Here is a 14,285-nt window from a genome sequence, read left to right on the forward strand (position 1 = left end):
GTGGGAATGGCTGTGGGGGCTGCGCCGTGGCCCCGGCTTTGGCGGTGATGGATGCCTGCGGGCTCTGCCTTCCAGATCGACAAAAAGATCGTGAGGACGGAGATCGGGGTCCTGCTGCGCCTCTCGCACCCCAACATCGTGAGTACGATGCCGCAGCTCCCTGTGTCTGGGGCAGCCGTGGTGCCCCCATCCCCATCCCAGTGCAGTGCCAGGTGAAGCCGTTGCCCCACGACCCCCAACCCGGACCCCTTGGTGCCCTGTGACCCAGCACAGCCCTGCTCAGCACCGTCCCCTCCTTTCCTATCACGGTGCAATGGGGCTCACCCCTCCATAGCAGCCCCCAACCCCGTTCCCCATCAGCCTCAGCTTCCCATTCGGTGAGCAATTCCCACTGAGATGAAATGAGCACTGAAGCCAATTGCCCACCGATAAGGAACGCTGCGAGGGGAGATAAGAGAAGGACGGGGCCACTCCTGAACCCGGCACTGGGACAGCAGCTCCGTTGTCCCAAGGCACAGACAGAAATGCCACCAAATTTGGTTTGTGCCCTCCCACCCCGCACACGGGGAGCACCCATGGGTGGCTGGGTGCTCAGAGCGCGGAGTTTGCTCCGAGCGATTGCTGGGAGCTGCTGCGTCTCCTCCTGTACGGCGGCGCCTTCGCTATCATTCAGCACCAACCTCGACGGCGGATGATAATAGGATTGTAAACTTTTGAAGTTAATAGGAAAATTATAGTGCTTCCGTGTATTATTATAATGCAGTAAGCTGCCGCGCGGTGCCGCTGGCCCTGCGGGGTATCGCGGCTCGTCACCCGGCCTGCGAAGGTAATGATTAAAGCCCCATGAAATCCGCAGTGTCACAAAAGTCTTAAGAAGCGTGAAACGCTCTGTTTTCCCTTTAAAAAAAAAACAAAAAAAAAACCTAAAAATATATATATCTTGCATTTTGACTTCTTTTTAAGAGAGACCTGTTAATTCCGGATTTGCCGCGCGGGCGCAAAGGCTTCGCATGGGATCTGAAGCGAAAGTGATAAGGAAAATGCAGATTGTTTCACGCTCCTTCAGCGCAGAGCACTGCTGGGGCTGTTCCCCTGTGGGTGCTGCTCCTGGGGGCCCTGGGTGCCACGGTGCCGGAGGTGACATCGCAGTGGGGATGGGGACAGGGCTGTAAAATCAATGTGCATCCCCAGCTCTGGGGGTTGATGGGGCTGAAGTTGCGAGGAGGAGCAGCACGGTGTGGTCCCCTGCCCCATTCTTAATACACGATTAAGTGAGCGAGGCTGCTCCAGATCCATGCTGAAACAAACACATGGGCGAGGAAGGATGCGCGGGGTGCACCTGTGCCAGCACCACACCTGGAATTAGTGTGGTGGGGGTGAGCGGGGTCCCATCCCAATGGTGCAGCTCCATCCCCATCCCAATGGCGCAGCCCCATCCCCATCCCAAAGGCACAGCCCCATCCCCATCCCAATGGCGCAGCCCCATCCCAATGGCACAGCCCCATCCCCATCCCAATGGCACAGCCCCATCCCAAAGGCACAGCCCCATCCCAATGGCACAGCCCCATCCCCATCCCAATGGCACAGCCCCATCCCAATGGCACAGCCCCATCCCCATCCCAATGGCACAGCCCCATCCCAAAGGCACAGCCCCAACCCCATCCCAATGGCACAGCCCCATCTGCTGCCCCTTGTGCTCATCCCTTTCAGATCAAACTGAAGGAGATCTTCGAGACGCCCTCGGAGATCGCGCTGGTGCTGGAGCTGGTGACGGGAGGGGAGCTCTTTGACAGGTAGGGGACGTGGTGGGGACGTGGCTCCCGGCCCCAAGGGAGGGTGAGGATGGAGCGGGGCTGAAGGACACCCCCGTGGGGTTGGGGATGGGGGGTGAGGGCACATCCTGACCGCTGTGCACCCGCAGGATTGTGGAGAGGGGGTTCTACAGTGAGCGGGACGCAGCCCACGTGGTCAAGCAGATCCTGGAGGCGGTGTCGGTAACGTCCCCGTGTCCCCATGCAGTTGGAGGCATTGCTGTGGGGCTGGGGGCATTGCTGTGGGGCTGGGAGCATTGCAGTGGGCCTGGAGCATCACTGCGGGCTCAGAGCTGTGCTGTCTGGGGAAGGTCACTGCCACACAAGCTGGAAATGAGGTTTCCATGGCAACAGATAGGTTTAAAAATGGAAACTCTGAATGGGAAACGTCCTTCCTCCGCCCTGCAGAAGCCCTTCCTTCCTCTCCCCATCCCCACTGTCTCTCCCTGCAGTATTTGCATGAGAACGGAGTGGTGCACCGCGACCTGAAGCCGGAGAACCTGCTGTACGCAGACCTGTCCCCCGATGCACCCCTGAAGATCGGTGGGTGCTGTGCTGGGGGGCTGCACCCCAGGGGCTTCCTGCCCTGATGGCACCCACCAGCGTGTCCCCTCCCTGTGTGTCCCCAAGGTGACTTCGGGCTCTCCAAGATCGTGGATGAGCAGGACACCATGAAAACCGTCTGCGGGACGCCGGGGTACTGCGGTGAGCAGCGGGGACGCGGTGCCGAGGGGCAGAGGAGCTCAGGGGGGGCCCTGCCCAGCAGTCCTCTTCACCCTGCCTCACAAAGAGCCCAGAACTGGGGACTGGAAGGACGGGGGCAGGTGGCACCGCTCTGTGTGGCACGAGCCCCATTTGCCATCAGTCCCCAGCCCAAACCAGCCCGGTGCCACGGCCGCCCTGCCGTGCCCAGGAGTGGTTTCCTGCTGGATTTTAACCCCCATCTCTGCTTCCAGCCCCTGAAATCCTGCACGGCTGCCCCTACGGCCCCGAGGTGGACATGTGGTCGGTGGGCGTCATCACCTACATCCTGTGAGTACCGCTATGGGGCGCGAGCCCCTCACCGTGCCACGTCCCCGCGTTGGGCCCGGGGGCAGCGGGGCTCCTCCGCCTCCTCCCAGGCTCTGCGGCTTCGAGCCCTTCTTCGACCCACGCGGGGACCAGTACATGTACAGCCGCATCCTCACCTGCGACTACGAGTTCGTGTCCCCGTGGTGGGACGAGGTTTCCCTCAATGCCAAGGACCTGGTGAGTCCCTGGGCTTCGTGTCCTGCTCAATGCTTCTCTGCCTCCTGCTCCTGTGTGTCCGCGTTCCTTGCAAACGTGAGGCCGTGAGCTGCAGTGCAGTCCCACTAAGAGGGCTCCCGGCTGCTCCTGAGCATTGCACAGGGGTGGGTGTGGGGGCTCTCGATAAATGATGCTTTTTTTGTGTGGAATTGGCTGCAGGTCAGAAAACTGATCGTCTTGGACCCCCAGAAGAGACTGACGGTCCATCAGGCTCTGGAGCACCCCTGGGTCACCGGGAAAGCCGCTAAGTTTGCCCACATGGACAGCACGCAGAAGAAGCTACAGGAATTTAACGCCAGGAGGAAGCTGAAGGTGAAGTGACGCAGCCCCACGAAGCCCCAGAATCCCTCCCACTTTCCTCCTCTTGCACAAAACTCGTCCCATCCGAGGGCTGCGCTCGCTGGGGCTGAGCAATCCCTGCCCTGAGCGGTGAAACGCTCTGTGGGGCAGCTCAGGGGGAGGGGGGGTGAAGCTCACACATGTGCCCCCCGCTAACACCATCGTGCTCTGCCCGCAGGCTGCCATGAAAGCCGTGGTGGCTTCCAGCCGCTTGGGCAACCACGGCCACCACGACTGCTCCAGGAGCCGGGGGGGTCCCCGGGGGCGGGGGAGCACTGAGGTCACCGCCGCATCCGAGGAGCTGGAGGCGTTCCCTGCTGTGCCCACCGTGCCCGTCAACGGGGCGAGCTGCAGGAGCTGACGGTGCCCGGCTCCCAGCGGCACCGCGGGGGCTGTCGGGGCGGCCATGGGCAGGCGTGGGGATGGCAGCGCTGGGGAGCACGGGGTGCGTCCCTCTGCGGTGTCCCGGTGCTGCCGTGGCTGTGTGTCTGGCTGTGCCCACCCCGTGGGGAAGCAGGGCTGGCGACTCGGTCTTCCAACAGCTCTACAGCTTTACGAGTGCCCCAGAGGCTTCAAAACGAGGAGCAAGCAGCAGAAAAAAAAAGGATTTCTTCCACCTTCCCAGCATAGGCAGCGAGTTCTCTCTACTACAGAGTTCTGTGAGCTGCTGTAAATAGTCCTCAGAGGCATCACTCCGGAGGGGAGGAGTGGCTAGCAAACTGCACCCAGCCTCCAGCCCCATCGCACCCACCAGCCCCACGGTGGGGGGGGTCGGACCCCCCTACCCCCCCCCAAACGTGTCCCCCCCCCCTGTGGCTCCTCAGTATCTGTAGGTGGTAGATGAGCTCTGTTTGATTTGTGCTTTCGTGCCACTCCAGTTTCGTTCGTTCTGGTGTTCGGTCTCGGTGTGCTGTAGGGCTGTCGGTGAGCAGGGCTGCTGCCTTGGTTGCATTCCAGGTAGAACTGACACGAGTTCTAATGAAGAGCCATGCAATTATTTCTACCGAGCAGTGTAAGACTTTGTAACACGTAACGGTGCTGTTGTTTCTTGATCGAGGACAATGAGTTTATACATTTCTGTCTGGTTTTTTAAAACTAATGAAATCCGTCGACAAACTTCTTGAAAAGAGATTTTTTTTTTAGGCATTTATTTACCGAGCCGCAGGAAAACCATCTGTGGGTTTTAATACAGAACAAGAAATGAGACAGGAAAAGCCATACTATGTGTGCTGGAAAGAAGGGACTGCAACCCAAAGATGCAGCTTTGCTTAAGCTAAAGCTGCAATTACAGACGTGGTCCGGAGGGGGTTGGTTGGCGGATGCAGAGCTGTATCCGGGGAGGTAGGAAGGGAAATGTAACACAATGACTTTGTATTTATTTCCAGCACAAACAGAAACCCTAAGGATGACACGTGTGGGCTGATCCACACTGTACTGTGCTCGTTTATGTGTAGGGTGCTCATAAAGCCAAGCAGGGAGGAGAGATCAGATGCTAATGACGTGAGGGCACGGGCAAAGGCAGTGATGCTCCTTTTGCTTTGCTGTTTCCTTTCTTCCTCCCCCTGCTTGAGCACAGAGGGCAGAACACGGCGGCGTGCTGAGCTCTGCTCTGTGCCCTGCAAACCCCATGGAGGTGTCCATTCCCAGCAGTGGGGCCAGAACTCCACGCCTGCTGTTCATTAAACCAGGTGTTAACATCGATTTATACGCTCCGACGTGGAAGGCGGATTTAAACATCGAGCAGGAGAGAGCTCAGCACACAGAGCTGGGAGCGCAGTGAGGACGTCGCTCTGCCCTCAGCCCGCTCCTGTAATGGGAAACAAAGTATCGCCGAGATAATGAGTAATAAAGTGTCGTCACAAGGAACACATCCCGGGGGAAACTGTAACCAGAAAAAGAAAAAAAAGGAGTTTGTATCTTCGGTCAACAAAGTATTATTCCAGGACTATCTGTACTTGGAGGTAGGGAAAGCGGGGTAACCCCAATGTTGGTCTGTATGCTGTTTTCAGGACGTGTTTTAATAACTTGACTTCTTCGGTCTAGTGGTTTTACATTTTCGATATCGCAGGTATTTATAAAGGAGCATAGACAGCAAATAAAACATCTAACGTCATAACGCGTGCTCTGCTCTTCCTGGGTCAGTAGGGCTGGAAACCAACGGGGCCGCTGCCGAAAGCAAAACAGCCGTTTTGCTAGGGCTGTTTTCTGCCTCTGTCGGTCAACTTATGCACGCTGGGCTGAGGCACAACGAGACCGAGCCCGGGGTGCTGCCCGTTGCTCACCGCGACCGCGTGGGGCTGAGAGCTGCGGCAGGGAAAGCTCCGGCGCCGACCACGTGCAAGCTGCGCGCTCAAAGCTCCGCCCAGCGCGCGTGACGTCACCGCCTCGCCGGAAGCGGAAGTGACGGTCAAAGGGGGGAGAGGCGGGGCCTTCATCGCGCCGTTTCCATAGGAGGCGCGGTTAGGGCGGGGCAAACAGAGAAGCAGGCGCTCTGATTGGCCGGCGCGCAACGTGCGGTGAGGGCGGGAAGCAGGAAGAGCAGGGCGCCGATTGGCTGTAGCGCTGTTAGGGGCACGGCGGCGCATGCGCAGAAGGGGGTGTGGTGTGTGAGGAGGAGGAGGAGGTGGTGGCTGGGCGCGATTCCGGGCGTCCGGCTGGGCCGGCATCCCGGCCCCTGCCAGCGGGGAGGGGCGGCTCCTTCCTCCCTCCAGGCGGAGGCCGCGGCCGTTCGGTTCGGTTCCCCCAGGGCCGAGCCCCGGGAGCGGCGTCGTCGTCTCTGGGCGCGGGGCTCTGTGCGCCCTCCGCGTTCAAGCGCCGCGTGGCGGCGGTTGCGCGCTGCTCGAGTCCTGCGTTACCCCGCGGAGAGCTAAAAGGAGGAGATCCAAGCGGCCCGGCTTCTGGTCATGCTTTTTTCCTTTTTCTTCAGAGCGTTCTGGAGTTCTCCTTTCCAACGCGGGGCGCAGGCATGGCGAACCGGGGCTACGTGCTGTGCAGCTGGAGGGAGCGACTGTGGCCGGCGAAGGTAAAGGGAGTGTGAGATACAGAGCGGGGGGTGTGTGTGTGTGTGTGTGTGTAGGAATGCAGTGTGTGTGGAGGAATGCGGGGAGAGGCAGCAACCTCCACATCTGATGCTAGGCCAGGCTGCCCAGGGCCCTGTCCCACCTGGCCTTGCACACCTCCAGGGACAGGGCACCCAGATCCTCTCTGGGCAGCCTGTGCCAGCCCCATGTCATTCTCTCCGTAAAGAGCTTCCCTCCTTTAACTTGAAACCATTTCCCCTCGTCCTGCTGTTATTTACCCTTGTAAAGAGCTGGCTTCCCTCCTGTTTGTAGGTTCCCTTTAGATACTGGAAGGCTGCAATGAGGTCACCCCTCAGCCTTCTCTTCTCTAGGCTGAACAAGCCCGGCTCCCTCAGCCTGTCTTTGTAGGGGGGGTGGTCCAGCCCTCTGCTCATCTTTGTGGCCTCCTCTGGACCCTCTCCAACATCTCCCTGTCGTTCTTGTACTGGTGGCCCCTGGCCTGGATGCAGCACTCCAGATGGGGCCCCACGAGGGCAGGGCAGGGAGGGACAATCACCTCCCTCGCCAACCTGAAGACTGGTACAAAAAACCAGAACCTGAAATGTAAAGGGGTGTATATTCCTAAGGAAACACAAAAAGCGTTGCTGCTGAGGCCATTGTGAAGTCAGACCTGTCCTACAGCCTTTCCAAACTTGGTAAAGCACTTTGAGACTTAAGACTGCCTGTCTTTCTCTTTTCTCGTAGGTTTTGCTTAAACCTGGGCTTGCTGAGGAACCATCTGTAACTAACACACAGGAGACTTTGGAGGTTGAGATAGTTGGCTTAAAAGAAAAGTAAAGTATCTCTGTTAGTGTTTTATATTTGTGCTCTTCAATGTAAACAAAAAATCGTAAGCCTTCCTCTGAAGCTGGCTACGAAATCAGATGAGTGACTCAGGGGATGGCTAATGGCTGTGTTCTGTTGTGGTTTCAGGATTAGTGTGAAGCAGGCAGATGCTGTACCACTGGAGGAAGCACGCATAGAGGACATCGTCTCTAACTTAAGTGAGGATATCTCCAAGCCTTTGTTGCCTTCTGTGTTTTATGTTCAGAAAATGCACACAAATCTTCAGTTTGCTGGACAGTAGTTACACTGTGTTTCCAGGGCTGTCTCTTGTATTTTTCTCCCCTCTCTCTCAATTAAATCCCTAAAGTTTGAAAGTAGACTAGGTATTCTTAAAGCCACTTTGGCTCCTCCCCTGCATTGTGCATTGGAAGGAATGGTGAAGAAACTCGTGTGTACCTGCATGGCATTGTTAGCTTGTGCTGTCTGCTTCATGTGTACTTCACTTCAGAAGTCACAGACAGTTTCAATGCTCTCTTTAGACAAAGAGTATAATGTAAATGCAACTCTTTATTTCACGTACACTGGGAAAAGTTGTTGTACTTACTGCCTGTTCTTCCTCATCAGATGAAAAGAAGGATCCTAATGAGGCCGTGGAAGAACTGAAATATCGCTGTGCCCTGAAAACTGCCCTGGATTCATTGAAAGAGAATGTACCAGCCAGACAAGTGCCACCTTCAAAAGAGGGACCGAGTACTCGGTTATCCCAGGCAAACAAGGCCAGATCTCTCTCATCTTCCCCCTTCACCGGCCGTCAGTCACTCTCTAAAGAAAAGTTGAAGTCTGAGACCCCCAGCAGGAAAAGAAAACAGAGAAATAGCCCCAGCCTGAAGACTGGTACAAGAAGCCAAAACCTGAAGTGTTCTTTCATTCCGGAGGAGAGTCCTGGAGCAAATGAAAATGGAACAAAACCCTCAAAGCGTAGTACTGGGGACTTGTGCAATACATCAGACTTGGGCAGTCAAAATTGCACGGTGACAGGGTCACCACTGTTATCAAGAGAGAAAAAACTCAAGCCCAGATTGTTGAAAAAATCCCTAACGAGTAATAAACTCTCACTTAAGCCAAAGGAGGAGAAAAGTAAGCGAGGAAGGAAAAGAGCAAGAGGTGCAGGATCACCCGTGTCACTTACAAATGGTTCCCCCAAAGAGCAAGGGCAGCCTCCTGCTGAGGGTGCTTCTCTGTCTGCATCCTGCAACGCTGGCCCAGTGGGACCTGAGAGGAGCAGGATGAGCACCAGGCAACAACCAAAAAAGATGGTACTGTGCTCGTCCTCCAGAAACACCTCTGTCTTGGAGAAGAGCACTGGAAGCGAGGCTAAAAATGGAGCGAAACAGGTAAACGGGAGGAAAAGGACAAGGAGTTTGAAACAACTGAGAGGAAAACGAGAGACCAGTGCAACCGTGTCCTCACACAGAAAAAGGGGGTGCAGAAATGGCCCCAGGCCTCCAGCTGGGCTGTCTGATGGCTTTCCCTCTCAGCTGCAAGAGGAGGAGGAGGAGAATGAGGATGTGCCCCCTGTGGTTATGAACCAAGCAAAGGAGTTCCACCTGCCCGACTTTGAGGAGGAGGAAGGTGGGCAGGTTGCTCTCAGGGTGTGGAATCTCCATTCCTTCTGATTCACGAGTGCTGTTTTATCACGCTTGGAGAATGATGTAGTGCTTTTTGTGGGCTCTTAAACTTTGTGGGTTCTTAAACTGCTGGGTTTAATTCTTCTGTGTTCTAAGTCTTGGGGAAATTAGGTTACATAAAGGAGCAGAAGGGTACAGAATCCTGAAACCAGCTTCCTTTCCTATTGCTCCTTTCCCTTTTCTGCCTCACACTCAGGTAATTTACCTGGGCAGAGGACGTGGAGGTCTGTGTGGTGTCACAGGTGCCTCGTGCTTCATGTTGCTGTGGGGTATCGCTGCTTTTCTCACACATGCGTGTTCCACCTGGCATGAAGGTGATCATTGTGCCTCACTCACAATGCTGTGTTGCTGTTGGCAGGACTGGAGCCTTCTGGGCTGTCTTCTGAGCAAGTGTTCTCGGAGAAACTATCTCAGCTCTCAGACCTGGTAGATGATGACGACGATGAGGAGGAACTTCCCAGTATTCTGTCTCATCAAGGTGAGGCGTGAGGGTATCTCCTTGAGACCTAGCCAGGATCAGTGTGCCTTGGTGGAGTATGTGTGCTTCTGACTTGCTAACGAGTTATGGTAATTCCTGATCATGAAACTTAACCTTTCTAGCAAACAAATCCAGCTTTGTTGAGGCTTGGAATAAAACGCCTTTGTTGGGTGCCCCAGGAAGGCTGTTTGGAACAGCATGACTTGCCAAATGTTGTGAAACTGGGCAAGAGCCTAAGACTGAGATTTCTGAGCTTCTATATTCGGAGCTCTTGCCTCGTGTGAGGGGAGGGGGTTGTTCTGTCGCTTCAGCTGAGATCTGTAAAAGCATCGAAACAGAACTCGTTGGATATTCCCTGTGTGAAAGGAGGCTGACGAGGCAGCGTGAGTTAACTTTGTCTGCTTCTTTTCTTAAATTCTTTCTTTATAGAACCAGAATCAATTGACGAAGGGATTTTGGTGTGGTGCAAGTGGCAAAGATACCCATACTGGCCTGCAGTGGTAAGAGCAGCTCTCTGCTGTATCAGAGTGATGTGAAGTTTGGGGCTTGGGGGGGGTTGATGGGGAGCAGCTAACCAAGTTGTTGTATGGAATTGGACATGCTTGTCTTCTAAATCAGAAACTGAAGCAAACCCAAAGATAATAGAAGACTTGCATATGATAAAAGCATGTAAGAAATAAATATGGATAGTGCGTGTTTGCTGATGTTGGAGCAGAGGATTCCTCCTTAGCTCCTATATCATGAATTAAGGTGGCTGCACCCTTCTCTGAGAAAGAAATAAATTCCTTGTACCCTAACAAAAATGCTCTGCTGGGGTGCTTTGCTCTTCCTGCTGCTTTATTTTCCGTATTTGTGTAAGTTGCTCTAAGTGTGGGGCTCATTACACAGCTGAAAACTCTCATGCTTTGTAAGGATGTGAGACTTAGGAAGTCTGATTGGCATCCTCTACTCTTGGCAGGTGAAGAACGTGAAGCGGAAACACAGAAAGGCAAACGTGTTCTTCATAGAGGGGAATACAGGTGACAAGAAGAGAAGGTGAGCGCTGTGGGTTGTGCTCGGGTGCTGAACTGCAGGTTTCTGCTGTGGATGGGAAGGGGGGGGCTGGCTCAGGTGGGGTCTGCAGGTGCAGGCACTTAGTGAGGCACTGGGGTGTGGGTACCTGGGTACATCCTCATGCCCTGGGGGCAAGCTTCCTGCAAATGGAGCCTGACTTTGGATTTGCTTTAAAAGCAGGTGCTTACCGTTCTTTGAAAGATTCCTCCGTTTTAGCTTGTGGAATCCAGTAGAGCCTGTGTTAGTGAATTCCTCAGGAAGCCTAACTTTCAGGAAGGTGTGAAATCCCATTGAACAAGCAGCTGTGCAGTGTGGCTGCCTCCTGTCCCTAACTGTGTTTTTTTTTTTATGTCCCCAAGTTTCTCAGTATCTCTCCGGAACCTGAAACACTTTGACTGTGAAGAAAAGCAGGACCTCATAGTAAGTGCTACAAGTAACACGTCACTAGAGCGTATACAAAACCACTTGGGTACAGTGTATAGCTTACCCTGGGGTGTGTGGCAGCTGGCTGCTCTCAGTTTGTTGGCTGCTCTGGCATGAGAGATCCTCCTCTGTTCAACAAAGTGTTCAAACATTGTTTGTGTTGCATGAACTAGATAATATTATAGGAACAAGGAAGATCCCATTCCTTGGTGAGGTTATGGATGCTGTGAAGAACGTGTGCATGCAGATGGGAGCCGGTTGTTTAGGGTTCCAACTGTATTTTCACTTGTCAGTTTTCTATATATGCCAAAGCCACGCTCTTAGCAGTGCTTAAAGTGATTACAGAAATTGAATTCCAAGACAGCGTAAACTGAGTGAGCTTTGGTTAGTTGCTGTTTCCCATTTGTTAACTTGCTAGTGTCCTGGACCCATAGCTCTGACAGGCAGCACTTCTCAGACCCGTGTGTGGCTCCCTTCTTGCAGGACCAAGCCAAAAAGGACTATCGCCAGGAAATTGAGTGGTGTATTCAATTGATTTCTGACTATCGGATCAGAGTGGGTAAGTCCCGTGTCTGTTGCAGTGTGAGCCAGGGGACGTGCAGTCACACTGAGGCTGTCAGCTTTGTTTCACTGACGTAGCTGGACTGACACACAACCTGTTCTCTGGGCTTTGTAGGTTGCCATTCATTTACGGGATCCTTCTTGGAATATTTTGCTGATGATATCAGTAAGTGAATTCACAATGAGGTTTTTTTTATTATTATTATTCCTTTTAGTAGCTTGGCTCTGATTTGTTACAGATGTGTGGGTTAGGCTGGTGGGGCATGCTATTAAAATGAGCGCATGCTGTTTGCTGCGCTGTGAGGCTTTTGGTCCCGCAGTAGAAGTTAAGCATGACTAGTGAGCTGGTTGTTGTTTACAGCTTCCCATTGGAGCAAGTTCTTCTCAAAGCTCATGTCCATTTCGACACCTTTTGCAGTGTTTTTTTTCCTCATGGTGAGTCCCCCTCCTCCTCCAGCAGGGGAGGAAGGGAAAATCCTCTCATCAAGAAAGCCCTTATTGGTGTCTGCCTATAAGTGTGCGTGCCAGAAAGCCTCTTATTTCATCTGAATCTGAATGGTTGTGGCTTTTCTTCCAGGCTACCCGGTCAGGAAGCAGTACCGTCAGAGCTTCGTGGAGATGACCTTTCCCAACGGAGCAGAGGAAGATCTCGAGGAGTCTGCATTAGAAACCTCACCTCAGAAGCCCTCCAGGAAGCTGCTCCCCGACAGAACGAGGGCTGCCAGAGACAAAGCCAATAAAAAGATCGTGGAGTTCATCGTGAAGACCAAGGGAGCAGAAGAGCATCTCCTGGCTATTCTGAAGTGCAGGAAAGAGTCCCGGTGGATGAAGGACTTCCTGAGTTCACGTCAGTACGGAAGCTGCGTTGAAACTTACTTGGAGGATGAAGAACAGTTGGACCTGGTGGTGAACTACTTGAAGGAAGTGGCGTGTCACGAAGGAGACACTGCAAATCTCCAGCGGCTACACGGAGATGGAGTGAAATTTATTTTAGATGTCCTTTTGCCTGAAGTAAGTAAACGTTCGACGCTGAATAAGGAGAATGTTGAAGTAGGTAATGTAAGTTCGGTTTGCTGACTTCTGGAATGTTCCAGGGGAGGTGTATTGGAGCCCACCTACCAACCTGAGTGGTGCTGAGCTCAAGGGGCTGCACTTGAATTCATTTCCCTCGTTTCCTGAGGGATTTTTCCTGGGAAAATGTTAGTCAGGATGTCTCGTGTGGAAACAAGAGTTGCTGTTGAGAGAGGATCTTATTTTCCTTAGAAAAGCAGTGTCCTGGGAGTGCTGCAGGACAAGGCTGTGCCACTTAACGGGTTTCCCTACACAGTGGGGTTCATCCAAGTTTCCAGAGGGATTAAGGAGTCCCACCCCAAAAACGTGCTCATGGGCCGAGGCAATTTGAAGCCCTCTTTTAATTCTGTGATTGAGGTTTTTCTTTCGCCGGTATCAATGAACCAAATGCTTTTATAGGCCATCATTTATGCGATTTCTGCCGTGGATGACATAGACTACAAAAAGGCAGAAGAGAAATACATGAAAGGACCGTCTGTGAGCAAGAGGTAGGTTCCTAGGTTCAGCATCTCCGCGTTGTTGGCTTAGTGCCTGCGTGGAGAAGTGCTGAGCAACGGGAGAGCTCAGCAGCCTCCCCACTAAGACAAGCTCCCGTTTAAATGCTGACGTGGTTAAGCACATCCTCGCAGAGTTCCTGCAATGTGCAAAGCTGCAGGTGTTATCACACCTCCAAGTTCAGCTGTAATAACGACCTTCCTGCTTCTTCTCAGGGAGAGGGAAAAATTCGATGAAGAAATACTGGAAAGGAGATGGCTTCAGAGCGAGCTGGTGGCCGCAGACAGCGTGTGAATGGCAGCTTCCCAGTTCTGCCAGCACTGCGTGCATCTCCACAAGACGTGGCCGTGCCAATGCTGTGTTACCACCCAATAGAGTTGTACCTTCAGTCCTTGTTCTCATCTCTGTGTCCCGGACCGTGCTGCTGCTGCTGCTGCTGCTGGAAGCGTCGTGAGCCGTGCACGGGTGCTGCTGCTCTGTGCCCTTCACATGGGCTTGGTGGGGAAGCAGCCTCTGCTCTGCTGTAACGCTGCCTCCCATTGACTTGCTGACCCCATCTCTGCCTGAGGGAGGGCTGCTGGCCTCGGAAGAGCACGGCCTCAGGTTGTGCCTTGCGGCGCTCGCTGCCTGCTGCTCGCACAGAGCGCCCAGCCCGGGGCTGGGACCGTGTTGGTGCTTTTCCTTTCTCTGTCACTAAAGGTGTGGGGAATAAAATTGGTTCTGAGTGGAGCAGCCTCCTCCCTCTGTCCTTGTGGTGGGGGATGTAAAGCAGGAACACATCAGCTCTGGGCTCGATAAGAAAAAACCTTTGCTTTTTTATTCCCCCCCCTCCCCCCCCCTTTCAAAAGTGAAGCTGTTTTGCAGGGCGTCTTGCAAATGGTTTCCAGGAATGCTTTCAGCTCCATTTCTTTATCATTTATATTTCAGAGTGGATGCTGCTGAACTTTAATGCGCTGCAGCTGTGACACTGTGTTCTGTCACTGATAACTGCTTAATTACAGAATATTACAGCGAACGGGTGATGTTTGCCCAATCAATTCGAAGCTAAGGAATCCGTTTAAACGTAAAAAGGGATCGTAGAAATGGCTCCAAAACGTTCTGCCGAAACCCGGGATCGAACCAGGGACCTTTAGATCTTCAGTCTAACGCTCTCCCAACTGAGCTATTTCGGCTGCGTGGCTGCGGTCGGCCCCCCCTTCCTGTCAGGTGACGCCGCCGGGGTGGGGGCGGGGGG

General features: G+C 53.7%; 2 protein-coding genes and 1 non-coding gene across 4 annotated transcripts; 2 read left to right on the forward strand and 1 right to left on the reverse strand.

Moving 5' to 3' along the window:
* On the forward strand, positions 76–4,556 carry LOC110388918 (calcium/calmodulin-dependent protein kinase type IV-like; the record flags this gene model as incomplete). The annotated part of the gene is given in 9 exon segments (XM_021378688.1): positions 76–138; positions 1,711–1,793; positions 1,922–1,994; positions 2,264–2,354; positions 2,442–2,516; positions 2,768–2,843; positions 2,933–3,059; positions 3,258–3,410; positions 3,616–4,556. Coding segments are annotated over 9 exon segments (924 nt in total), but the record flags the coding sequence as incomplete, so codon positions are not given.
* On the forward strand, positions 6,021–13,780 carry LOC110388917 (PWWP domain-containing protein MUM1). 2 transcript variants are annotated; one of them, XM_021378687.1, is made up of 14 exons: positions 6,021–6,039; positions 6,364–6,459; positions 7,202–7,290; positions 7,430–7,500; positions 7,907–8,914; positions 9,329–9,448; positions 9,878–9,948; positions 10,407–10,483; positions 10,861–10,921; positions 11,408–11,483; positions 11,601–11,651; positions 12,063–12,496; positions 12,956–13,044; positions 13,267–13,780. In XM_021378687.1, exons 2-14 carry the CDS (start codon positions 6,403–6,405, stop codon positions 13,343–13,345), a joined length of 2,283 nt encoding a protein of 760 aa, XP_021234362.1. In that variant the 5' UTR covers positions 6,021–6,039; positions 6,364–6,402; the 3' UTR covers positions 13,346–13,780. The 2 variants fall into 2 exon arrangements, with proteins under 2 accessions (XP_021234362.1, XP_021234361.1); XM_021378686.1 differs by lacking the exon at positions 6,021–6,039 and adding an exon at positions 6,042–6,060.
* TRNAF-GAA lies at positions 14,151–14,223 on the reverse strand. The gene has a single exon. It is a non-coding gene; the product is annotated as a tRNA-Phe (tRNA).

Source organism: Numida meleagris, chromosome 27, assembly GCF_002078875.1.
Source record: "Numida meleagris isolate 19003 breed g44 Domestic line chromosome 27, NumMel1.0, whole genome shotgun sequence".
In the NCBI taxonomy this organism is placed as follows: Eukaryota; Metazoa; Chordata; class Aves; order Galliformes; family Numididae; genus Numida; species Numida meleagris.

Coding starts and splice junctions, on each gene's coding strand:
- LOC110388917 (XM_021378687.1), top strand. CDS start 6,403: ATGGCGAACCGGGGCTACGTGCTGTGCAGCTGGAGGGAGCGACTGTGG. Junction 7,291..7,429: donor ATAGTTGGCTTAAAAGAAAA/GTAAAGTATCTC, acceptor TTGTGGTTTCAG/GATTAGTGTGAAGCAGGCAG. Junction 12,497..12,955: donor TAGATGTCCTTTTGCCTGAA/GTAAGTAAACGT, acceptor ATGCTTTTATAG/GCCATCATTTATGCGATTTC.